Genomic DNA, 24,860 nt, shown 5'->3' with positions numbered 1-24,860 from the left:
AGTTTGATGAAACCCAGTTCTTAAATATTGCCAAACCCCCCAGACATAATCACTGAACTTGGGAATGTTCAGTTCTGTTTATAGCTAATACAATAATATCCAGTGTGCATCCTACAGCAGGGCAGAATTGGGCTGTTATATAAAGAAACATTTGGGTCTCTGTTATGTTTCTTTCTTACAAAACAAGCGTTTGTATTAGATATTCATGACATAAATCCTTGAACTGGAAAGCTAGCTAGGTGTTTTTCTTCACCCCAGTTTCCAAGGCCACCAAGATGCTATGAGGAAAGTCAATAGAAAAATGCCATTTGATCCATCAGGTCCAATCCAGCCATTGGAATCTACAAAATATGTTGAATATTTATTTTAAACCTTTTTTTGACTGAGAGATGTGTTCATGTTCACAGATGTGGATGGATATTTCTCAAAGGAACAATAGAAAATTCTGATTCAGACTAGATACAAATTGTAGATATTCCCCACTCTCTTGTTAAAAAAATTCTCTCTCAATCACAGTCATCCTCCCCATCCTCAGGGCTTCCCATTTCCCCCACTCGGTTTGTGTGCAACATGCTTTTGATTTACACCCGGTCCCATGTGATAGTGTGTGACTGTGTGAACTCTTGTTCAGGGCTTTTTTTCTTCCTTCTGGCCTCTCAGTGAATGCCTGCATGTTTGGGTGCATTTGTCTCTGATTGTACATCTTTGTCAGCTGTTTCTGGATTGTGAAACAGGAAGGTGAATCTGACCACGTCCTATGGTGACGTTCTTTTAGAGTTTCTATTCTGCTGCCAGAGATTTGTCTCACTGGAACTGTTGGGAGAACAGTTGGAAGCTGGCCAAGCATGCGTTGCATCTCCCTGGTGCTCTGTGCTGCTCCATTCTGAGGAAGATTAGATGCTGCAATACCTTTATGATGGATTGATGGAGCCTGTGGGTCTTTGGACTTTTTGAAATGCGGCCAACAGGGTCCCTGTGCAAAGATTGAGAGAAAGATCCTCCTTTTTTTTCTGGGCAATTACTCAAACAAGCATCTTCTTCTTTGTGCTACATCTCCAGAGAAGACCAAAGCACCCATTAAGTGAAGATTAGCTCTGACACACACCATGTTTGGTTGAAAGCCTTTGCAGAAAAAACAGGAGAACAGAGGAAGCATCCATCTATTCGAAAGTGTTCTTATCTTCACCATAGCCCTTGATCTCACAGCCAATGTAATACCAAATGATTTGTTAGGATTGGTAAGGAGGCTTTGTCAAAGCATAGCTTTGCAAGGTAACAATTAGTCACACCGAAAGTATTTTATCTACAATAGAGCACATTTTTTGGCTAAATCTGGTGTGATTCACCACGTAGAGAAGAAATTTTAGACACAACTTCCAAGCTCCTGTGGGCAACTTTAGATTAGTAAAAATGATGGTGCCCCCTGTGGACAAAGCAGTATCTACACTCTCTTTGATGATCATGCTCTGTACATTTATCCGTAGTTTTTCTGATGAATGATTTGATCCTGTAGAATCGGACAGTGGGAAGAGTAAGAAACTTGCAAAGGGCTGCAAGTTGGAATCGAAACCTGCATCTAGGACTGAGCTAGGACTGAGGCTTCTGTTCATGGGGCACAGCATTTAACTGCTAGGCTAAACCAGTATCTCAACCCTGCTGTCTTTGAACAGTCAAACACACCTCTCTTATTTGCCCTGAAATGTAAATAAAGGCTGTTTCTTCCGCATGCTGTTATTCACTTTGTCTGACGCCTACCATGTGGCAGTAGTTACAAGCATTATAATGACTATACAAATTAATAATCTTGTTGCTGAGGATTTTATTTGCTTTTACAGCTCATTAATAACCGTCAGTAGTATTTGCATTATGTTTTAAACCAGCTAAAAGATCATCACAGGACATATATAAAAAAAAATAATTGACTGATGATGTACTTATGATCAAAATATGATACACAAAATTGCTTGCTTGCCAAATGTCTGTCAAGTTCCTTTGGAAAAAACAAACTGGTCAAATCACATAGATCAAATACTTTTTCAATATGTATGGGAAAGTGCAAGGGTTGTCTTGTAAACACTCCATCATTCAGACATCTGCCTTTAAGAAACTGGATCCAAACATACAAATTACACAAAGCAGAATTACTACGTTAGTCAGGTGACTTGAATAGCTTGCTACATCTAAAAATGGTTGCTAAAAAGTGATAATCTATGCTTAAATCAGCATCACGTGAATAGAAGACTTGGCAGATGGTAGAATCTTTTTGGTAAGAAACAAACCTTGCCTGCTGGGTGGTGTTCTTTTACTTGGTGCTGTGCACGGTGAGTCACTTCCTATCTACATGTGCAGCTTTATGGACAAATTAAACACTTTCAGGCCTCCTTCAAACTGTGCACTGAATTCTAGCCTTACAAGGTTTGCTGAAGTTTTAATTCAGTAAACCAAACACAGAACAGGGCATCTCTTTCCTCAACATCTACTCCTGCTGCTTGTGAAACTGTTCTCACACAACACCCCATTAAAAAAAACATGAAAACTGATCAACAGATTTATGTTGAATCCATGCACGGTGAAGCAAATATAGCTTTCACTTCGATTTTGATGGATTCAAAATGAGATTGCTTGCATGCTTATGGTGATGCATGCACAGTGTCTTCAGAATGTATAGAAATAAGGATTTATGAGTAATATTTCCATCATTCTAAATTTTACTTGCATCTGGTGCATGCATGGATCTCATATGAGACTCAACTTGAATTTTGCTTGCACAACTTACGAGGTGTGATCGTGGTTTAAATGCTAACACTAGCATGAATGCACACACACGCATACTGTTTCCTCCATTAATTTGCATACATGTGCATGACTGCATTCACACAGCAAATTCAAGAGGTGGCAAACAAAGGTATGGGTGCTAATGCATTAGTGCAGTCATGCAAACACAGGCTTGTGCCCTTCAAACAATTGTGGATTCCCTGTCAGTTTGCTTGGCCAGCACCCTGCCTCGGTCTTTCCCTAGGACCAACACACACACACACACACACACACACACACACACACACACACACACACACACACACACACACACACACACACACACACACACTCAAAGAGGGGGAGTTTGTGCCCAACCCGTCCTCTGTGGTCTATTTCTGAGGCGACAAGAAAATGATCAAAGCTATGTGACCAGACTCCTGGAATGACCTTCTAACTGTCTCAGGTGTCTCTTATTACACATGCTAATACACACATACACACACATGCATGCACACACAACATCTTTATTTACACATTAAAGCTCTTACAAATGCAAGCCTGGTGCCAAGATCTTGGTTATAATGAATAAAAAAGTGAAAACATACTAAAGAGACTGCCTGCATAGACTGCTTCATTCATATGATATATTCCTGCCACATTAGGTGCCGTACAGCCCGTCCCTCCTTGAATCCCTCAACACGTCTGGGTGTAGAGATAAATTTAAGTGAAGGTTGCTGTAGGGACCTGCTGGTGTCAAGTATCTGGAGCTTGCACAGTATGTCAGCCATTTTTCTTCAAATCCTTTCTCAGCTTCAGTTCCCCAAGTCGCAATAAACAACAGGTCTTCAGCCCATGCACGCACACACAGAAACATACTAAGATGCAGCAGTTGATATGCAGAACGCTTTTGCATATAGAAATGTTGCACAGCTGTTTGCAGAAGCCTTTGCCAGAAGTGATAGTTTGCCATACATGTGGCCAACACGCACATGCACACACATTAACAAACTTGATATTTAAAGTATTCACTTTTCAGTACACACTGTTGAGAGTTTAATTTTTGTTAGAGGATAAATTGATGAGATGATACTAAATTTAATATTAAAAAAATATAATAAAATGTCTGTACTCTGCCACACCATAGAAACATAACGCCCCCAATCATTAATCTTTTAGTGATGTTTATTCAAACTCATTACTTTTCACTATCTGGTCTTAAATAAATTGTACTGTCTCTTTAATTTGCCCCGGCTCTGTTTCATGTGTGCATGGGGCAGAGAGCAAGCAATGTTCTTCAATTTATGGCTGTGCAGTTGTCTGCACTTCAGGAGAAAATGTCACCGTGAACCAAATTAGGTCACAGTACAGGAATCTTCACAGTAGGGCTGTGAAATGAAAACATCCATCCTTGGCTTTCACACAGTGGGAAAGTTCTTCACTGAACAAGACATGCAATGTTGAAACAATGAACAAACATCTTGTTATAGCGTGATGTCACTTACAGTCTTTCCCAACACACATAACATACTTACACACACACATAAATACTTTGATGGGCTTTGATGGCTCTGCAGAAACTTGAGGCTGCCAGCCATCTGCAGCCAACTGGGCATCTTACCCACCAGCCCCTCATACTGGCCTCTGTTCTCTTCATCAGCTCCACTCATACAGTCCTGCAACACCACAGTCAGCTTCAGTTTGATCACCTGTCTGAGTGTTTCAGGCAACAGAACATTGTCTACTGTGTACACACACACACACACACACACACACACACACACACACACACACACACACACACACACACACACACACACACACACACACACACACACACACACACACACACACAGAGAGAGATAGATAGATAGATAGATAGATAGATAGATAGATAGATAGATAGATAGATAGATAGATAGATAGATAGATAGATAGATAGATAGATAGATAGATAGATAGATAGATGGATGGATGGATGGATGGATGGATGGATGGATGGATAGATGGATAGATGGATAGATGGATAGATGGATAGATGGATAGATAGATAGATAGATAGATGCATACATAGATGCATACATAGATGCATACATAGATGCATACATAGATGCATACATAGTATAGGATAGGCACATAATTATCATTTTAAAAAGAAATACATGTCAACTTTGTCCAGCAGCATTTCCATACAGCAACATTACAATCCGGTAAAGAAAACAACAACTAACAGTTAGGGCACCATTAGCCTGGTGCCCCATATACGGAGGCAGTGGTCCTTTTTGCGGTGTTCGCTGGTTCAGCTTCCAGCCTCTGCCGTCTGGTGGGTGTGTTCCCCATAGACTGTACAGTCTTCCCCCGCTCTCTGCTCCCCATATTTCATGTCATGAAATGCACCCCCCCCCCCCCCAAAAAAGAAGAAATTATAATAATGATTAAAAAAAACTGACAGTTAAGGTACAGAGTGTGATAGTAATAAAGTGGCTGGAGTTTAATGAAATGTGTGAATAATGATAAAGAAATAAACAGCTATTGCTTGGTGAGTGAATAAATCAACAGTGATCAAATAAACATGTTGAAAGTAGTATGAATTGACTTCAGTGTTGCACTTTTGAGCTGACCTGGTTTTAGGGGTGTGGGGCTGGGGTTATGGGTTCATACATACTTGCATACATACATGCCTACATAGATATACATGTTGGATAATTAGATCGACACATACAGTTGAATGATTTTTACTTACTAGGATAGTTCCATATACAACATTTTAAAAGGTTCATGAAGTCTTTGTAGCATTCTAATAAAAGCCCTCTTTGTTTTGTAGCTCCATGGAGGAGATTGCCTCATAAAAACTAGTGTTATTTTTTATGCTTGTTCTTTATCTGATACACTAACTCAAGCCTATATTTATTTTCACATTTATATTTAGCATGTTTTTATTTTGAAACAAAGCTGATTACACAATTCTTGATTCTTAAAGGAGTAGAAACGTACACGTCTAAGCTCTCACTGAAATGGTATAAAGTTAGTTTCTGCAGGAACATTCAACTGTTGTGAAATTATTTGTGTTTAAAGGAATCTGGAGCTAATAATCCTCAGTGTAATTTTGTGTGCTAGTTTTGCATATCTTTCACTCTGTAACCAGCTGTTATGTTGCTTTTGGGATTTGAAATAAACCATGAATACATCAGTTCAAGTGTCAGACCATCTTCAAAGAGCTATGCAACAAGTTCTCTTAATGTGGGTGGGTGCCAAAGAAAAGGTCACATCTTAAGCAGTTCTATAAATATTCAGAGGAGATGTGACTCTAGTCAATGGCTGCTCAGATTTCACTCATCTACCTCGAACACTTACACTCACACACAACTTTAGATACCGGGTCAAAGCATGGATGAAAACGCCACGGCCAAGAACTCCCCTGGGTGTATCACCATTACTCTGAGGTGTTAATAGTTCTATTGGGCTCCGAGCCAGCAAACATCCCTCCATACCAACTTTTTCCTAGCTCTTTCATGTCTTTATTGGTGCTTTTTGGCTTGATAAAATCAGGAGTACACAACAAAACTAGAAATCTTTTATCCTGTGACCAAGATAAATATTATCTGTGATGCACATTCACAAAGCCCACATTGGTTTCTAACAGTTTCATAAACCTGCCACTATAAATTTGTAGTGCACAACACAATTCTTCCACAGGAATTACAGAATTCCCCTCGCCTATAAGTTCTATTTCACAAACTAAGCCTTTCTTTATCTCTTCTCCCTCTTCCCTCCAGCACGTCTCTTCCCTATCTCAGGCCTGGAGGTCAAAGGTCAGAAAGCACTGAGGTGATAAATGCTTCCAGGTCAGCTCTTCTGTCTCTGGGGGTCAGAGGGAGGCTTTCTGCAGTGACAGCAACAACATGATCACTCAGCTGAGGTACCAGGGCTGAACCTCTTGACCCGTTTGCTCTCTCACTGTCTCTGCTCCATCAGACTCATTGTGGGTCTTCAAACTAAAACATCTACAAAAGGTAACTGCTTACAGAGACAGGACATACCACTGACATTTAAAACACAGGAATGGAATGATCTTGGAATAAAAGGGGAAGCGGACAACAAATGTATCAAAGTCACTTATTTTTTCTATTGCTGCTAATCAGTAAAGTTCCAAAACAAAACAAGTACTCATATACTTTACAGTTTGTCATCACATTGACTATGATTTGTCTTCGGTTCACAAATGGGGAACACTTCATAACACATATGTCTCTAATTTTCATTTATGTTTAATGTGCTACTTTATTCTGCCATGTTTGCATTGCAACACAACATACACACACACATACACACACACATACAAACACTTATCTTATCCATGGACAGATAATTACCTGCTGTTATTTTAAGAACACTAACAGCCCAATCTCCCTCATGCTGATCAGCTCCCCTATCCTGCTGTGAATCAATGCCTTGTGCTCCGGTTCTCTGCACTAAAACTAATCTAGTTGACTTTCATAACTAGTTTAATCTGATTATAAATCCCCCTGGTATGGACGCCACTCGGAACAGTGTGGCAGAGGTCACACGCTCCTTGCTGAGAAATGCCACAGGACCGTGTTCTGACTGAAAAGGTTCCCCATTATAAAGGAGATTACACACTCTGCTGCGTCACTGGAAAAACTGAACGGTCTGCAGGGTTGCCTCATTATTACGAAATCTGCTTTCTTTGCCTTGAGAACTTAAATTCTTTGACGCTTAATGCTACTTTGCAACTAAATTGTGAAATGCAGCTCAGAGTTTCATGTCTCAAATGCTCTGAAATATTTATTTTCAATCTGGAAGTTGGTTCCCCACTATCAATGCTAACATCTAGCCATATGAAATCCAAGGCACCTTCTAATACAGCTGAATTCAGTTCCCTCAATCCAAAGAATATACTTTTGACAAAATATGCCACAATGTACAGCTCTGGACTCTGATTTTTTTGATGAACCAGTGGTAATATTTAGCATTAAGATTTCTTAATAGTAGCTCTATGTCATATTGTAGTTAAGCGCCTCATATCCTTTTACAGTCCCTCAAATTGACTAATGTTTATGTTTAAACCAAGTCTGACATGTGGTGTGTTTCTTCCGCAGCCACCACAGAGGAAAGTCCTCCCTGGTTTGTTTGGGTTAGACAGCAGAGGAATGAGGGAGGGAGGATGGAGAGATTGGGAGAAGAGGGAGGCAGGGGGATGATGACAGGGGAATTGGGGGGGGTGCGAGTGAGTTGGACAATGCTTTCTGAATTTTAAAGAGGGGAAAGAGAAAAGGGGAGGGAGAAGAAGGGGAAAAAGGCTAAGAGAAAAGGAGGGGAAGGTGGCAGAATGAGAGGAAGGAGGGGGAGAGGAGGGAAAAAGTGAAGTGATGGAGGAAGAAATAGAAGGAAAGTGATAAAAAAAAAAGGGTGAGGAAGTGAATCAAATGAAAGGTGGGAAAGGAAAGAGATGGAGAGAGGGGAAAAGAGAAGCAGGAGGGGGAGATGGAGGAGGAGGGCAGGGACCTCGGGGGTTACATTCCTGGAGTGCAACCAGCCTGGTGCTGCTCTGCTGCCCAATGTAAACACAGGGCAGAGAGGTGGACTGACAGCCTGTCACAGTGACTCATGAGACAAAGAGAAAGCAAGCGAGGAAGAGAAGTGGAGGTGTTTTTAGAGTGAGTCAATGTGAGAGAAGGAGGAAGTGGATAGGATAAAGAGAGATAAACAAAGAAGAGGAGATGAACAAGGATTGAGACAGAAGCGGTCAAAAAGAAAGACAGTTTTTTTTACTTTGGAATTAACAATTTATCTTTTTTTGGACTCTTGCATCAAGTCTTTAATCCTCTGTCTGCTCTTTTCATTAGTATCAGTAATCAGTGCTGCTCATCCTTCACCTGGCAGGTTACCACACACTGAGGTTAGACATACATTACTTACCCAGTCTTAACTGTTAGATTTGATACCTCATCATGTGTTTCATACAGAAACATATTTTTTTTCCCCCTGGCAGGCAGAGATGATGTTGTTTCTGATTGTCGGGATGTGATTAGGTGCATTGATATGGTAACTGAAAGTAGTGATCTGATGGTTTATATGCAATTTAAGGGCAGCTGTGACTCAGAGGTAGAGTCAGTCGTCCGTTGATTGTAGGCGGTTTAATTACATGCGGAGGAGTTAACACTGAAGGTAGGCGGTTTAATTACATGCGGAGGAGTTAACACTGATGGGCACTATACGTAACCACAAGCTTATGAATGCAGTGTGAATAGATGAAGTAGACTTGTAGTGTAGAAACATGTGAGTGGTCTAAACTAGAAAAGCACCAGTGAGAGTACAGTTCATTTACAACACCAAACACGCCAGTCAGGGATTTCTCCGGACTCTCTGGCCTTAGTACTACATCTAGTGACAATGCAGTGGTATTGCAACTGAAAAAAACTGGATGTTACACTATATATTGTTTTTATTGTTAATAAATAAGCCCCAGTTAGAGTAATGCAGTGATTAATTGTGTATACAATAAACTGTTGCAGTTTAAAGAGTACATTTTGACTCAAATCTAAGTGAACTCAAGTTTTGTTTCACAAGTTTAATTGCCTGGACATTTCAATATCAAATATGCAAAAAATGAACAAGACACCTTATTCATCCTATATATGTCAGAGTTGTGGAACCACGCAGTAGTGCTATTATAGTCTATTTCCAGTCTTTGTCAAGGACTTTACCTGGCAATGCTCTGGTTTTTACGGACCCTATGGATTGGGCTACTGACTGATAAATAAGATAACAAACAAACAAACAAACAAATAAAAAAACTGAGTAAAAACAGTAGAAAAGTGTTTTATACAAAGGGATTCTGGAAAGCAGCCATTGTTTACATTTCTGAAGAAGGATGAATAATTGAGGTCTGCTTACAGATATTGTAAACAATGTTATGTGACATTGAAGAAAGGCAGGCGTTAAATAAAATGAATAAATATATGGCTTTTTATAATTTGAACAGGTTTTTTTTCACATGAGAACAATAACCTGAGAAAACATGAAATATGTATGAGGAAAAGAACGCAAAGCATAAATGCAAAAAGCAGTTCAAATAAGATTAAAAAAAACATTCAGTTTCTGGACAATATTGCACATACAGGTACCAAAGTGGACTGTGTCAATACGGCACCTTACATTTCCAATATTCAAATGGAGAAGCAAAATGCAGAGAATAAAATCTCCAGCAGCATTATTGGCATTATTTGCAGCTTTTGATACTGACACAATTAACAATTCAAAATTAAAACCCTGAATGTAAAAAAGGGAACTACAGTACAGATTGAAACTTACATTAACTCTTCAATTACGACATTGAAAAGTTAAAAAAAAAGATAAAAACAGGGCATTTCAAAGTGCTATAACAATAAGCTGCATTTAAGACAATGAAGCGCAGTGCAAAATGACACACATAAAGTGTAACGGCTTCATCATACATAGAGGTCAGTTTATCAATTAAATAAGTCTCTAAGCAGTGTTTGGGGTTTTTGTCTTTACTGGTCAACATGCTGCAGGGTCTTTCCAATCAGGGCCTGATCTCCAGCTCGCAACAACAAATTCATCCCCAAACATTGAAAAAGTCTTTTTGTGGGGGGAAGTCCAGTATTTCTTAAGAAAAAGCTAAATGTGCTTCACCAGTAAAAGAATACTTTTTGAAAATAGTTCCTCATACATTCACAAATGTCAGGGAATTCTAGACTGCACGTGATCCTTGGTTACTGGTCAGTTCTAGCTTCCTAGTAGTCAGTAACACATGTGATGTACACTTGAGTGACACACAGTTCAGTCCTAGATTTGAGAACATTGCTCAATCTAATCAGAGTGTCTTCTACTCCAATTCAGCTCTCAGGGTGCGTCTTCTGCTGTGAGGGCAATTTTCTCTTCTCTTGTGGGAGTAGTTCCTGACCTGTAAAAAAGAAATAAAGATAAGACAGGAGAGGAAAGGAAAGGAGATAAGGTCAGCAGTTGCAAGACTGTAGTAGGTTGTATAAATGATAGCTGTAAATTTGATTTACACTACAAGCTACAGGGAACATTGTGCCACTTTGACAGCATTTCATGCTGCCTTATCAAATTATTGTAACCTTTTAAGCTTTAAGAAATTGTGTCAAGTAATTTTCACTTACCCTTCATTTCCATTGAGCTGATTTTGCCTTACAGGTGCTGCTGGTGTTCCTGGAAACAGACACAGCTTTTATCCCCACTGTATTCTTTCTCTTCTGTATTCGTAACATGCGCAAGTGAAGAACAGCTACATTTTACAGAAAGCTTACCTTCATGTCTTTTCTTGCGTTTGTGCCACAAACACACAAATGTGACACACAATGTAACACCTACAAGAATGGTGGCTACTATTATCAGACTGTAACTTTGAGGGTCAGGAGGCTTGGATGTACCTTTGGAAAGAAGATATTCAACACATACACACACACACACACACACACACACACATAGAGAGAGAGAGAGAGAGAGAGAGAGAGAGAGAGAGAAAAAAAAGCAGAAGAGATATGTTAATAGATAAGTTATATATAACCATATTGCATTAAAACAATATTTATTACATGATAACTTTCAAACATTTCCTACTTTTCCCTCTTTGTGGTATTGCCTTACATATTTTTTGGTTTTATATCCCATACAAAAAATCTTCCTAAAACATCACTGACTCTTTTTTAAAGTAATGTCAATGTTAAAAGATTTTAGCATTCATCTTAAAGTGATTAAGATCAGAAATCAATGGCTGTGTCTGAGTCACTCAATATCCACTTTACAGTGAAAATGCCATTTTGCAGTGCTGTCTGAATTCTGAGTGAGAATTAATATACCCTACATAGTGGACTCATTGTTTGCCATAATGCATTGTGAAAAGTAGTATACAACTGCTGGTCACTACCCAAGCAATATATCCCATCATGCATTGGAGTGTGTAGGAAAACAGCAGATACACAAGAAAGGTTTGTGTTTTCTCTGCATTTTAAATCAGTAATCAGGCCTTTAAACTGTGAGCCATTTCAAAAATTACTCCAAACAAGATATAACAACTAAGGTGACCAGAAAACAACACAACAAAAATATAATAACTTGAAATAAATCATAGTAAAATAACTGAACATAAAATAATACATTTAAGTTAATATAACATTTTAATCAATTTAAAATTTGGGTACTTCAGCAAGTCTTTTTTTTGACAAACTGTAGTCTACATTCATAGACATTCTTCATGATGATGACAGACAGGAGCAACAGTCTGTTTGTACAATATAAATAAATAAATCATGTTAAATCGTTTTAAGACTTCAGTACTGTGTTAAAAACTACAATTCATGCCGTTATTGATATTTATCTCCAGCCTGTGTTCAACAGCACATTTGAATATGCGACAACCATTATGTCATGATTCAGCATCTGGCTAGAAAGCAAGTAGTGACCGAAATGTTTTTACTTAATCACTGTCAATCTCACTATAGAGTCAACTGCATTCAACTCAATATGTCGGTAGTAGTGAGTAGAGGATGAGTTTGTGATTTCAGACACAGCCAATGTGTTATTTTTTTTAAATTACGTGGAATTTTGTTCCTTTCACCACATCATAGTTGAGCCGCTGTAGGGACTTTCTACCTCCTGCTTCCTGCTATTATCATGATGAAAAATAACAACACCACTCCTCTTTTGAGTGGCACATTAAACGTAAAAAAAATAGTGTGGGCCCTAACCAAAGTCAAAAGTAATATGCACTTTGTGTCAAACAGAACTAACATATCAGCAAACTACTTTAAGTTTGAGCTACCACCTGTGAGCTAAGCATACAGGCCATCTAATCAGACTGATGACAGCAGACAAGACCATCATAAAGCCAGCAGAGAACTTTTTTGAAGTATGTGAATCCTCACACCCTGTGGATGAAACTAAATTGAAGAAGCTAACTACAGCACTTGCTAAATGGGAGAACACTGACTGCAGGCCAGTCAAAGAACGTCTTCAGGTTGTCATGCGTTGCTTTGCATTGTTAATATGGACTTAAAAACTGTGTTGAAATACAATATAAAGGACTTTTAAACATGATATTAAGAATGTGATTAATAATCAGCAGTAACTATTAAAATGCAGTGATCAATGTCAGTTAAAAATAAGTACAATAACATTGTTCATTACTTCATCACTTTTAAAACGATCAACGCTGGTCATTGCATTGATAGACTACATGTGTTCAGTAGTCAGAATAATAACAATGTCAGGTGTGATTTAAAGTACTACAGGTCAGATGAAAACGGTTAAACTGTAACAAAAGTCTCATTCAAGTAATATCTTGTACTCAACCAAACTAATTTACAACTTAGTTAAGTTCAGCAACCCATTTTTCCAGCTTTATGCCATCCACTGCTCTCTCCTCCCTATGTTTTCCATCTCCATTTAGCTGTCCTATCTTGTATAGCTAAAGGTCCAAATAATAATCAAATTTTGTTTCCAATAGTTTGCTTTATGGCCAAATACCTGCTAACTATTCATTATATTCCAAACATAAGGCTGTACTTTGTATCAAGTGATAAAATATCATACCAACATGCATGAACTAAGATGGTAAACCAAGTAAACAGACATCAGCCTAATAGAATTTTCACTTTTAGCATGCTAATAAAGCTTGAGGTAGCATTTAAGCTTCACTTAAAGCTGAAAATAAATATTTCCTCACAGATCAGCTTCCTCGTCAAATCTTAAAGTCCTACATCAACTCTACACTGTGCTATGACAATCAAACAGTGCAACATGTACAAGATTTGAAAGGCTGCAAAAATTCCCTCAGATCTTTCCCTAACAGCAGACATGAAAGGGGACTCATACTGAGGGTTTTCACACCTTTCACACTTCCCAAAACTTCCCCAGGAGCTAAACATAACCCTTTATTCAGATTTTGATATTGAAACCATAAGGACTGATTTCTTAATGTTTGGTACTCACAGACAGAGAACAGTGGTGATGTGACGCTCCCTACAGAGCAGCTGATTAACTTCATCTCTCCCTTGGAGCAGTTGAAGAGAGCAGTACTGGAGCTGTTGATTGTCAAGGTGATAGGATCAGTCATTTCACTGCTGTTAACAACTTTCACCATCTCACTCCCATCTGTGTTCCAGATCATCGTAGAGGTCGGGTAGCCGCCATGAGATGAACACGTCACTAGCCAATGGGTTTCATCCTGATGGAGCACTGTGTATGCCGGCACACTGAAGTTTGCTAGGAGTGAGAGAAAGAGGGAAGAAGCGCACTTTCAGAGAAACCTCAAGAATGTCAAGGTTTCCCAAAGTAGCCCTGTTGAATGCAAGCACCATGAAGTGTGTATTTCCCAAAGAGTCCTCGGTAGTGAAAACACAAACTCACAAACAAGTAATTGAAACATATATAAACAAATATGCTGATGAGAGTGATGAGATGGTGGTTTTCAGCAAAGAGGGGTTTTTGATAGGGATTAATAATACTTAGCAATATGATGGGCATGTAAACTTAGATTATCTTTCACACATGAACATGAGAGTGCTCTGAATGGATAACCTGCCAAGAGGCTTTCCCTGCCTGACTTTGAAAACACAGGAATTGAAAAGGGAGAGATTGATCTGGTACTTATTATTGGGATTTTAAACAACCCATCCCTGATAGAGTAAAAGTAGACCAGACTCAAAATTAAGATTCAATACATGACAAATAAGTCCATGCTTACCCCACTGGATAATGTAGAATTACATAAATTGAAAACAGGGGCATTGACCTCTAATCAACGTCCCAATTATCCAACATTTTGAAAGTGTTTACTCACTATTAGCTTTTGATGATATAGTACTTACATTTTTTAAAGATTGAGCAGGCAGGATTTCTATAATCTTTCAATTCCACAATATGTGACATCAATATCTGTGCGTTTAACCATCCCACCTTCTAAATCCATTTAATTTGCACTACTTCCAGATAGTAAAACCATTCCCCCTAAAAAGTCAGAAATGGGTAAGTTATAAAGGTGCTTTGAAATAACTTCATATTCACTATTATAACATGATAACTTAAAAACGCTTGAATTATCTACACCCTCCAACTAAAGTGTTCAAATGACATGAATTTGAATGAATTTTAAATGCAATGCTCATACCTGTGATACTGAGGTGTATAACTGTTGGAAGAGTTTCATGAGTGTTGGTGTATTCGATCAAACAGTCATAGTTCCCTTCGTGCGAAACGTTCAAACTGTTCATGTGCACAGTCATTGTTTCCTTATCCATCTTTGTGTTCGGCCATGTGCTAGGTAGGACTTTTTCTTTATAGTAGCCATTCACAAAAGAAAGGTCCTTCTGCAAGAACAGATGTTGAATATCCCTTCGTTCAACCGGGCAGCGAAAGATCACTTCTCCTCCAACCTCTCCTTTGAGCCTAATCACAGCAGCATCTACTGAAAAGATAGGTAAGCGGGTTTGAGAAGAAATAAATCAGAGACAATCAAATCTGATTGGTGCACAATCAGAAACATTTACATAGAGTTTGAATGGTAAATGGACTTGTACTTGCGCTTTTCTAGTCTTTCTGATCACTCAAAGTGCTTTCACACTACTCGTCACATACACCCATTCACACCACATTCATACACTGATGGTAGAGGCTTCTATATATAGTGAGGGACCCATCAGTATTAGCTAATATCATTCATACACATTCACACACCTCTGAACAACAGAGGGAGCAATTTGGGGTTCAGTGTCTTGCCCAAAGACACTTAGTCATGTGACTGTTGGAGCTGGGATCAAACCGCCAACCTTCCGATTTAGAGAGGACAAACTGTACCCACTGAGCCACAGGAGCCCAAAGTTTAAAATAATGTTTTCTTAAGTCCTTTATTTTAGGAATACTGTGGTTCACGTGAAAACATTTTTTCAGTAATAAACATCATGAGCCCTAAAAAAAGGTAAAGGTGAAGTTAAAGGTAAGAAATCAAAATCATGGACCATGAACAGTGAGTTGCCAAAGTGGAAGCACTGACTGGAGAATTCAACAAGCCATGCAGTGTTATATTTTTTAAAGAGAGAAATAAAGGCAGAAAAATTATTGGCTTTCAAATCTGTCTTGTCAAGACGTGTTTGTTATGTTACGTAAAACCTTAAATGACACTGTTTGCTTTGTCTATGGTTAGAGTAGAAAGCAACCTAAGCTGAGTTCATTAAGCTAACAGCACTCACTTGAGGTTTGGGTGAGCCTGAAGGTCAGGGTTAAGGTTGAGGCTTTATTTAAAGCTCTCTTTAATGACGCAGGACACTTTTCTCGGTTCCCCTTTGGGTCTATGTTTGCTCTCTATATTACATAATAAATGACTGATAGTGTGCCTCTCTTTTTTTCGTAATCAAAACCTATCAAATTAAATGTTACGCTTAAGCGTTTTCCTGGTTTACTTTGAAAGGTTGGAAAACTAAAATTGATTCTGCATTTTACCTTTTATCTTCATCTTTGGTGATTTCAAGTTAATGGTTGTCTTAATGGGACCTTTGTCTCTGTTGTAATTGTCTACCAAGTTCTGGGTAAACAGTCCATATCTTTAGCTTTCAAGATGTGTAGCTTTCTTCCCTAGCTAGCCACTGTGTTAGTCTGTATGGGCAGGAAAGTAACAGTAACCTAATACTATCTTCTCTTGCTGAGAATGAAATTTAAAGATTGATACTACACTGACTTCTGTATGGTGCATAGAGGCCTGCAGCAAGTAGCCGGTTAGCGTAGTTAAGCACAAGCACTTTAAAAAATAGGAAACAGCTAGTTTGACTTTGGGTTCTAGTCTTTATGCTAAGCCGAGGTAACTGGTTGGTGGTTGTAACTCAATATTTGTTGCAGAGACATTTTACTTGTTTAAATATTAACATTCAACTTATTAGCAAGAGTGAGCTTTTCAACAAAAGCAATATAAAAGAGAATTAAAAAAATCCTATGTGCCTACTTTCTTGAAAGATTAACCACTAGTTTCAGTATTAACCAAGGTGAAGGCGTGTTGATGAACTGATAACACTGGTGTACTTACTCTTGGCAGCAAAGTGCCACAGCAGGGCCAGCAGACAGAATGTCAGCTTTTCATTTCTAAAAAGACAAAAAGAAAAACTGTTTACATTATTACCCGGTAACAAAAGAGCGACATCAGATAAATGGCTATCTCTGGGCACGTAATGCTTAAAAAATCCCCTGGCCCCATGGCCACAGTTCCCATGAGTTTCACTCTCACATGTGCCCATATTGACTGATCATCACATCAGACATAGCTCACCCTGCTTCTGCTCCACACTGTCATCATTTTAAGGCTAAAATTACTTACAACAAAAACATACAAAAGGATATGATCAATATAAAGCCCACTAGACTCACTATACACCCACACAGTTTAGCTGTATGAATACTTTTGTAAGTGTCACAACCGTTTTAGATCCTTAAAGTGCAAAAGTTCAGTTGGTTCTAAACTGAGTATCCATGATGCTCACTTACAGTAAAAATGTTGTAGGTGACGAATCTGAAACTCTTAAAAGTGACAGTCACATGTTCAACGGTTTTACTCATTTCCATGACGACATCACCAGCTATTCTTAGGAAAGTCTCTTTCTCACCCAACCCCAAAAAATATGTGCTTATGGGGGCTTTGTTAACAACGAGTTCCTGACTGATGATATCATTCTCTATCAGCAACATGATGTTAACTGTTGAAAAAAAAACAACAGCAGTGATTACTCACAGAGAATGATTTAGGTTCCAGTGAAGTGCCTGTTGAAAAGACAAACAAGAATAGTCAATGTAAGTCAAATGAATCTCTGTAGCACATTTAAAACAGCATAAGCCTCACAGACATGGGTAGATTACACTATGTAAAGAGAAGACTGCATGGACTACAATGTGTATAGCAGACATATGTCAAGATGAAATACTAGAACTAATGATGACAATAAAAAACACAGGAAAGAGCAAGCCTCTGAGGCTGCTCATCAGATGACCTGAATATCCTTTAGAGAATCAAGAGGTCAAATGTAAACGTCTGAACCAATCAATATAGAGAGTTAAAAGTTCAAATTTAAAAGTGAATAGTCAAGTGAATAGCTTTCTTACAAGATCTTTCTACTTCACATGATGTATTTTTAATTAGTTCATTGAAGCATGGTGCCACCAGGAAACCATTAAAGTGGCAGGCTTAGTGGCGCACTCATCAACATTGAGGCCTGTGATGCAGAGATTTTTCAACTTTTATCTTTGGGTATCTCTTATCTGTGGGTATCAGATAGGGGAAGTGTTTTTATTTTTTTTTATCTCAGTGGGCAAATGATCTATTTTCTAACATGTTTTATAAATGTAACTCTTATGCTAATGAAGCCAGCAGAGAGGCTGGGGCTGCCTTTGGGTGGTTGCAAGAAAAAAACCCATCCTGCTAAGCCCTGCAAACCACTACTGATTTGTTTAACCACAGCATACTTTACAAACATCCTTGTTATGGAATCTATATTTGGGGGATAAAGCATACACTGTACAAATCTGTTGGCTTTACAAACAATAAGCAATCTTATCTGTAAAGGCCCTGTAGATGGCCCTTCCTGAAAGAATAACATACAAAAGTGTTTTCTATGGGTATCGAGCAATTGGAAAGTCCCAGTGAAACATGCCAGTGTAAGCCTGTTTCTGCTGATGTGCTTGGGCGTTGTTGACCCATACCCACTGAGGGAATCTGCCCTCTTTCTTAAGAAATGGTCTATTTCTTTCTATTTTATTTGAATGCACTACCAAAGAAATTAAGTACTGATATTATCAGTTAATGCTATATTTGGTTTCAGGTTGTTTCATAATCTCAAATCTTGTGGATTCCTCAAGTAAAACAAAACAAAACAAAACAAAACAAAACAAAACAAAAAAAAACAAAAAAAAAAAAAAATATATATATATATATATATATATATATATATATATATATATATATATATATATATATATATATATATACAGCAACTTTTGTGGAATGTCTCTCATGCTATGATCTTTCAGGCACCTGATTTCATATTGCTAATGCACAGTTTTGAAATAGTATTGACATCTTTTACTTAAATATGATTACTTTGCTCCAGGAAAAAAAAAAACTATATGAAGTTACATCAAAAATGGGGGACTTCCAGACAAATACATAATCTCTCTCACTCTTCTCTACACCAAATGGTCTTGAAGCGACAGTTTCTGTGCTCAACAGAAACTACATCTAAGGAAACTCCCAAGGGTAATAAATACCAAGAGAGCGTGTGATGCGTTTCAGGAAATGGACAACAGTGGATCATGATGATTCTATTGATAATAATCAGATCTATTTATGAGAAGCTGGTGCAACATGCCCTCTAAAGTGTTAATTTATTAGATTAAGCTCTAATTTCTGTGACTATAGTAAGCTAATACTTTAGTGAAATACTGATCTAATTATTGAGCCTTGTCTGTGAGTTATGGAGCATATGGAGTAGAGTGACTTTAATGCATTGTTGTGTACTATCTTAAAAGTATTTCTATTTTTCATCCACCTTAATTTTGTAAAGGTGAAAGAGATCGTCCTTTGTTCTACAACTCTAAAGTCAATGTACTTCTTTGTTGAATGATTTACATATCTCTGGTTAGAATGAATGAAATCTACATGTATTCACAGATCACACCACAGAAAATACAATTTATGAAAGTAAGTGTGCTCAGGATTGTAATGTCGAAGTGGAGAGTCTTGTGTTTTGATTAGAAATCAGGCTTTATCAAAGCTATTATCAGTTATCTTTGTCATCAGATGTTTTAAGTATTACAGTCACTGGGATTTCCCATGTTGTGTAATATCACAACACGTTTCAACTCACATATGCCGTTTAATTTTAGCTGCAAGCTAGCAGACTTTTGCTCCTGTTATTGTTACTTTAAGGAAGTCAAACTAAAGAAGCCAAAAGAGGTTGCTTGCTGCTTTAAAAACTCACACAATTATCACAATGATCTAGCAGCGAAAGCAATATAAGGGCGATTGAAACCAAGCTTTTACTATGACGGTTCAGATTTAGGCAAGCTTCCAGCGCGCACACACACACACACACACACACACACACACACACACACACACACACACACACACACACACACACACACACACACACACACACAGTAACATGGCAACACACACACACACACACAATTCCATGGGCTGCTGCCCAATGGTATTTCAAGTATTTCTCTTAGACATAAGACATAAGAAACTATGTTCATGCACGAGAGGCAGTTAAGTACCGTGACATAAACATGATACATCACGAAAGCCAAAACCAATACATTCAAATGACATGTTTTCTGATAGAAACAAGAGAATACACAGAGAACAGAAAAAGCTCGTACCATTTGCTCGGCTTCCTTTGGTTGTCTGACAGCTCAGACGTGTGACTTCCTTCAAAGTAAGTTTCACTTTGGGTGGAGCTTATTTTTAAGCCCTCTTTTTGTTTGTGTCAGCAACCTATGAGGAACAACTGACACTCATGACGACATACTTGTTCAGCATGGCATTTTTATGAAACAACTTCCTGTAAAGCAGCTTAAAGAAGGTTTCCACAGAGCCCACAGGTGTCGGCTTGTGTTTGTGTGTGTGTGTGTGTGTGTGTGTGTGTGTGTGTGTGTGTGTGTGTGTGTGTGTGCATGCATGCATGCATGCAGGTAGGTGTGTATCATAAGTTGTTACTGTAAGCATGACACACTTCCTTGTTTGCTTACCTAGACAGTCCCACCTTCAAAATCAATCAACAACCAAAGTCATTTACCACTACAGAAAAACTGTGAATACATAAAATCACATTATGTTATGCTACTATTGGTGTTTAGGGGTTGTGTTTCTTAACTCACAAAAGGTGCGAGTGAGGTCGAGTGTAATGATCCTTACAGCCACTTAACTTAACTCTCAGTTAAAAAAGCCACAAGGAAATAAATGATCCTACAGTTAAAGCTTGTAATTTCAGCTTGAAAGTGTTTTGCTGAGACAGGGTGTGTGAAGTAAAGCAACTCTGTGATGTGAAAGGAGAGAGTCTTATTGCAGCAATAAACTGATGTAAGGTGACAGTACACGTGATCAAGTCTGTTTCAGCGTAATAAATCAATATTATACCTTTGATTGAGTAGAAACACAAGAGCAACTTAACATGATGAACAAAAGCAGAAATGTGTGATTATCTGCTGTTTATTTGTATATTACAACTATAACTCTAATCCATGTATCCCTTGTTGTAGTGACTGGATTTACCAATACCTTTCATTTTGATCAGATTCTAACTTGAATGCATTCTAGCACTAGTTTTCTGCCAATTTAGAGCACCAGTGTTTAAAATGTTTTGAGCATGTAAACCAGATGCATGTCTTTGGAGTCACTTTATAATATATTCTTTAAAATACAGACACGCCATTATGATCTCTCTTGGGATATGATGTGATTGTTTTTGGTTAAAGTTACCTATGTTTGAGGTTATGTTCTATAAGGGGGGAAGTCTCACTTCAAAAAAACAGCAGCATCAAGCAGCTGATTTGCTAATGCAGTCTCTGCCATAAACCCTAGTGATTCCCGTTCCCCTCTACTTTATTTTATTTTTTTGGTCTTTCACATTTGGTAGAACACTTTCCACCCCACAACCCCATACAAAGCTGTTAGCATTAATAAATAAATTGGGATGTGATTAAGATGTGAAAGTAGCTCATTTTTTCAATCACAGGTTATTTTGTCCCTGGTACACTTTTTGTCAAACAGAATTAAAGTACCACTTGAGCACTTCCAGTTTGAGCTACCATCTATGCACTAAGCCAACAGGTGCATCTAATCAGACTGATGTCTGCGGGCTACGACATAGCAACAGCCAGCATAGCATTTATTTTTGAGTGTGTGAATTGCCACAGACCCGGAAGAAGTTACCTACAACTATCAATTATCTTTACTGCCTATCCTGTTGGCGATTGTAGGGAAATTACCTACCACACTTGTTAAATGGAAAGTAACTGACCTCAGGCCAGTCAACATTATGGAGGAGCTTATTCTGTATTTCACAGAAAGAGGCCTTGAAGATGTCTCATACCTTTGGTTCATGGTTTTAGATATATATTATTACACTCATTAATTTCCCAAAACAGGACACTTTTAATTCACATTGTTAATATGGACTTAAAAACTATATATATGTGATTGCAAATGCAATTATCTGCTATTAACCATCAAAGTTCACCAATTAATCACAATTTCAAAATCAACCATTTGGCAGCCTAATTGTGATAGCATTGTGTTCAATGACAAAAACTAGAAGTTGCACCATTATGATACATTTTCATTATTCATTCATTTACTTATAAATTGCACTCAAAAGAATTACAATAATAGGGTTGCCAGATATAATTTAAGTGCTTCTTTCCTACAGTGCAGTTATAAGTCACCCATAGTGAAAATCCCTTGCACTGTGGGTGACTTATCATGCTCTGTTTTTCTTCACATACTTTAATGTTCTCACAATCATTTTTACTGAAGCCAAGAAAAGTGGTTGAAAAACTAAACTGTATGTGTCATATTTTAACACTCTTGACACCATTTATGATTTGATTCTCTCTCAGTGGCAGACACACCCCGATGATGTAGTCTCCTTTGCACCTGGCTTGCAGAAAAACGAAAGTACAGCATCAAAAAAGGAACAGGGAGCAAACATGAATTATTGTTTCTCTGTGGAAGAAATACAGAATACTGACGAGCTGTTCAACTCCAGGGTTTAGTCACAACAAAATAACTTGGGGAAGATACATGAGTTAACAAAGAATTCCCGGGATTCTCCATGAATATCCCTGACACATTTGAGAAAAGTACCCAGAGAGTGGAGTCTCCTCCACACTTGGCCATGACTCATTCCTATTATTCTAAGTGTACCAAGTACTCAGTGTACTAATCAGAAGCAGGAGGTGGCAACTATTTTACAGAGGCAGTTTGACTCATCAAAAACTGCTCTAACAAAATACCTGTCATGTTCCAGTCATGTGGCTTTTGAGTATTATTGGTATACGACCAAAAGTGTCACATACTCAACTGTGAGTGCTGACAACTTCATTCATTTGGTAATCATTGTCCCTAAAATAGCAACCAGTCTGAGACTATAAAGTGTGACATACATTTTATAAGTCTTCATGGAAGTTTCTGGTAAATAAGGTAAAGTGTTTGTTCAAGCTTAATAGATGAGACAATATTATAATTTTTACTTCCAGAAAATGTTAAACCACAAAAACATGTAAATCAACAGCATTCATAAAAATCAAAATCAAATGGCATAATAGACAATCTTATGTATACCTAATTTAATAAAACTCATTTAACACACACACTCACCCTGCATTGTTGAGCAAGCAAACAGGAATTAGGGGCAGTATGTGGGAGTAAAGGCTCTACGATCACAACTACGTCCCCATAAACAAATCATGTGTCATAGTTCAGGGAAATTTTGCAGCTTGAGTGTGATTTCAAGAACCATTGCCCACATTTTTAGCTAACTTCCCATCTGAAACTGCTCCCCTGAACTGTGGAGAAACGCCCACCACCTCTGTTTATTTTGACAGAATGTATTTTTTCTGTCTGTCAAATCTCTGCTTGTTATTTCCAATGCACTCTTTACTTGCTGTGGACAAGAAACACTAAGTATTCCTATGAAACACCACTTTATAAGGCAGATTGTTTGTCAGACTGGAAAATACATTTACACTCTCATAGGAGGAGGGTTTATTGCAAAAAAGTTTGGATTATAACCAAGAACAACAGTTAATGGGCTGATAGAAAAGACTTCACAGGCTGTTTACAGAAATGTGTAAAAGGAGATATGGTCATGAGTGTTATAGTGAATCATGCTAGACAACGATACAGCTGAGGCCATCATATTGAAACCTCTATCACTGCAAACAGGCAATGGTTGTGAGCATACTGTGTGACTTCAGTGTTCCCCAACTACCTATAGGTCAGTGACAGAAATGAAACTATGCCATGGGAATTCCGGAATTGTTTATGAGCATTCATGTGAGACTTTGAATTTAAATAACAAATCATTCTGTGAGTCCTCTAGCACCTTGGCCTATTGCTTTTTAAATCCCCTGAAAAGCTTTCAGTTTGTGCTTTGTGTGTTAATCATGTAATTTCAAATGGAAATATTTATATACAAGGCCAACTATCAACCTACATGGTTTGGCCTCAGGGTCAGTCCACCTAATGTTGGATGTAAAACCTTGTCTTAAAGAGGGGGCCCTATGCCAAATTCTAAGGTAATTATACCCTGTAATTTGTATATTAACTATATGACTTAACAAGAGTATGTTACCATACTTTACCAGGTTAAATACAACAGTTTTTATTTTCTCATATCTGACTAGGCACATAATGTGAACAAGAAAGAAAACAGTATGTGAGATGAATGTGAAATGTAGCTAGAATTATGATATATTGTTTTGTTTTTTGTCTGAGCTGTAGACTTCATAAACCAAACAGCATATATTTCCATAAGAAAATAAAGAAGAATTATGCAATAAGTCATAGTTGTTTCAGTAATGAGTTTGTCTAAAAGAGCTACTTATATTGACGTGATTCTCTCATCATGTGTAACTATTGTTCTACTACAGAACTGCGCAGCCAGGATCCTGCTGAGAGTGCTTAAACATGAACTTATCACATCCATCCTACATTCACTCCACTGGCTCCCTGTTTCACACAGGATCGACTTCAGAATCACATCAGTGCATCCATGGAAACGCCCCCACATACTTGAAAGAACTGCTGAACCCACAGACCACTACAAGAACCCTCCGCTCCACCAACACCAACCGCCTCCACTGCCCTTGAACCAGACTCCACACTATGGGAGACCGGGCATTTTACTCTGCTGACCCATGACTGTGGAATGCCCTCCCTGACCACCTGAGAGCACCATAGACCAGGGGTTCCCAAACTTTTCAGCCCGTGACCCCCAAAATATAGGTGCCAAAGACTCGTGACCCCCACTGTCCCTCTAAGTGATTTAATGTAG

The 24,860-nt window shown here is 38.2% G+C and overlaps 2 protein-coding genes and 1 long non-coding RNA gene across 7 annotated transcripts in view; 2 read left to right on the top strand and 1 right to left on the bottom strand.

Moving 5' to 3' along the window:
• The first annotated feature begins 6,672 nt into the window (after positions 1–6,672).
• LOC117825322 lies at positions 6,673–14,210 on the top strand. Its single transcript, XR_004633831.1, has 2 exons — positions 6,673–6,767; positions 13,926–14,210. It is a non-coding gene; the product is annotated as an uncharacterized LOC117825322 (long non-coding RNA).
• LOC117825320 lies at positions 9,318–20,274 on the bottom strand. 3 transcript variants are annotated; one of them, XM_034701103.1, is made up of 8 exons: positions 20,185–20,274; positions 17,534–17,562; positions 16,835–16,890; positions 14,930–15,226; positions 13,753–14,025; positions 11,070–11,192; positions 10,923–10,971; positions 9,318–10,702 (listed from the first exon to the last, which is right to left on the bottom strand). In XM_034701103.1, exons 1-8 carry the CDS (start codon positions 20,185–20,187, stop codon positions 10,642–10,644), a joined length of 891 nt encoding a protein of 296 aa, XP_034556994.1. In that variant the 5' UTR covers positions 20,188–20,274; the 3' UTR covers positions 9,318–10,641. The 3 variants fall into 3 exon arrangements, with proteins under 3 accessions (XP_034556994.1, XP_034556995.1, XP_034556996.1); XM_034701104.1 differs by having other exon boundaries at positions 14,930–15,223; XM_034701105.1 differs by lacking the exons at positions 16,835–16,890; positions 17,534–17,562; positions 20,185–20,274 and adding an exon at positions 16,258–16,493.
• A 3,695-nt stretch (positions 20,275–23,969) lies between these two features.
• Positions 23,970–24,860, top strand: part of LOC117825947 (cytoplasmic dynein 2 heavy chain 1) — a 140,373-nt gene continuing 139,482 nt past the window's right edge. Inside the window, exons 1-2 of one of the 3 annotated variants that reach the window (XM_034701945.1) lie at positions 23,970–24,102; positions 24,457–24,811. The gene's annotated coding sequence lies outside the window, so the exon portion shown is untranslated. The remainder of the gene's footprint in view (positions 24,103–24,456; positions 24,812–24,860) is intronic. The other 2 variants (XM_034701944.1, XM_034701946.1) reach the window with 2 other exon arrangements.

Source organism: Notolabrus celidotus, chromosome 14 (genome assembly GCF_009762535.1).
Source record: "Notolabrus celidotus isolate fNotCel1 chromosome 14, fNotCel1.pri, whole genome shotgun sequence".
NCBI lineage: Eukaryota > Metazoa > Chordata > Actinopteri > Labriformes > Labridae > Notolabrus > Notolabrus celidotus.
This window is presented reverse-complemented; position numbering and strand designations above follow the sequence as displayed.

Excerpts from the sequence above, each read along its gene's own strand:
- LOC117825320 (XM_034701103.1), bottom strand. Across the intron at positions 16,891-17,533 it reads TGGAACCTAAATCATTCTCT|AAATGAAAAGCTGACATTCT; the intron begins GTGAGTAATCAC and ends TTGTCTTTTTAG. Across the intron at positions 14,026-14,929 it reads TATACACCTCAGTATCACAG|CAAACTTCAGTGTGCCGGCA; the intron begins GTATGAGCATTG and ends TCTCACTCCTAG.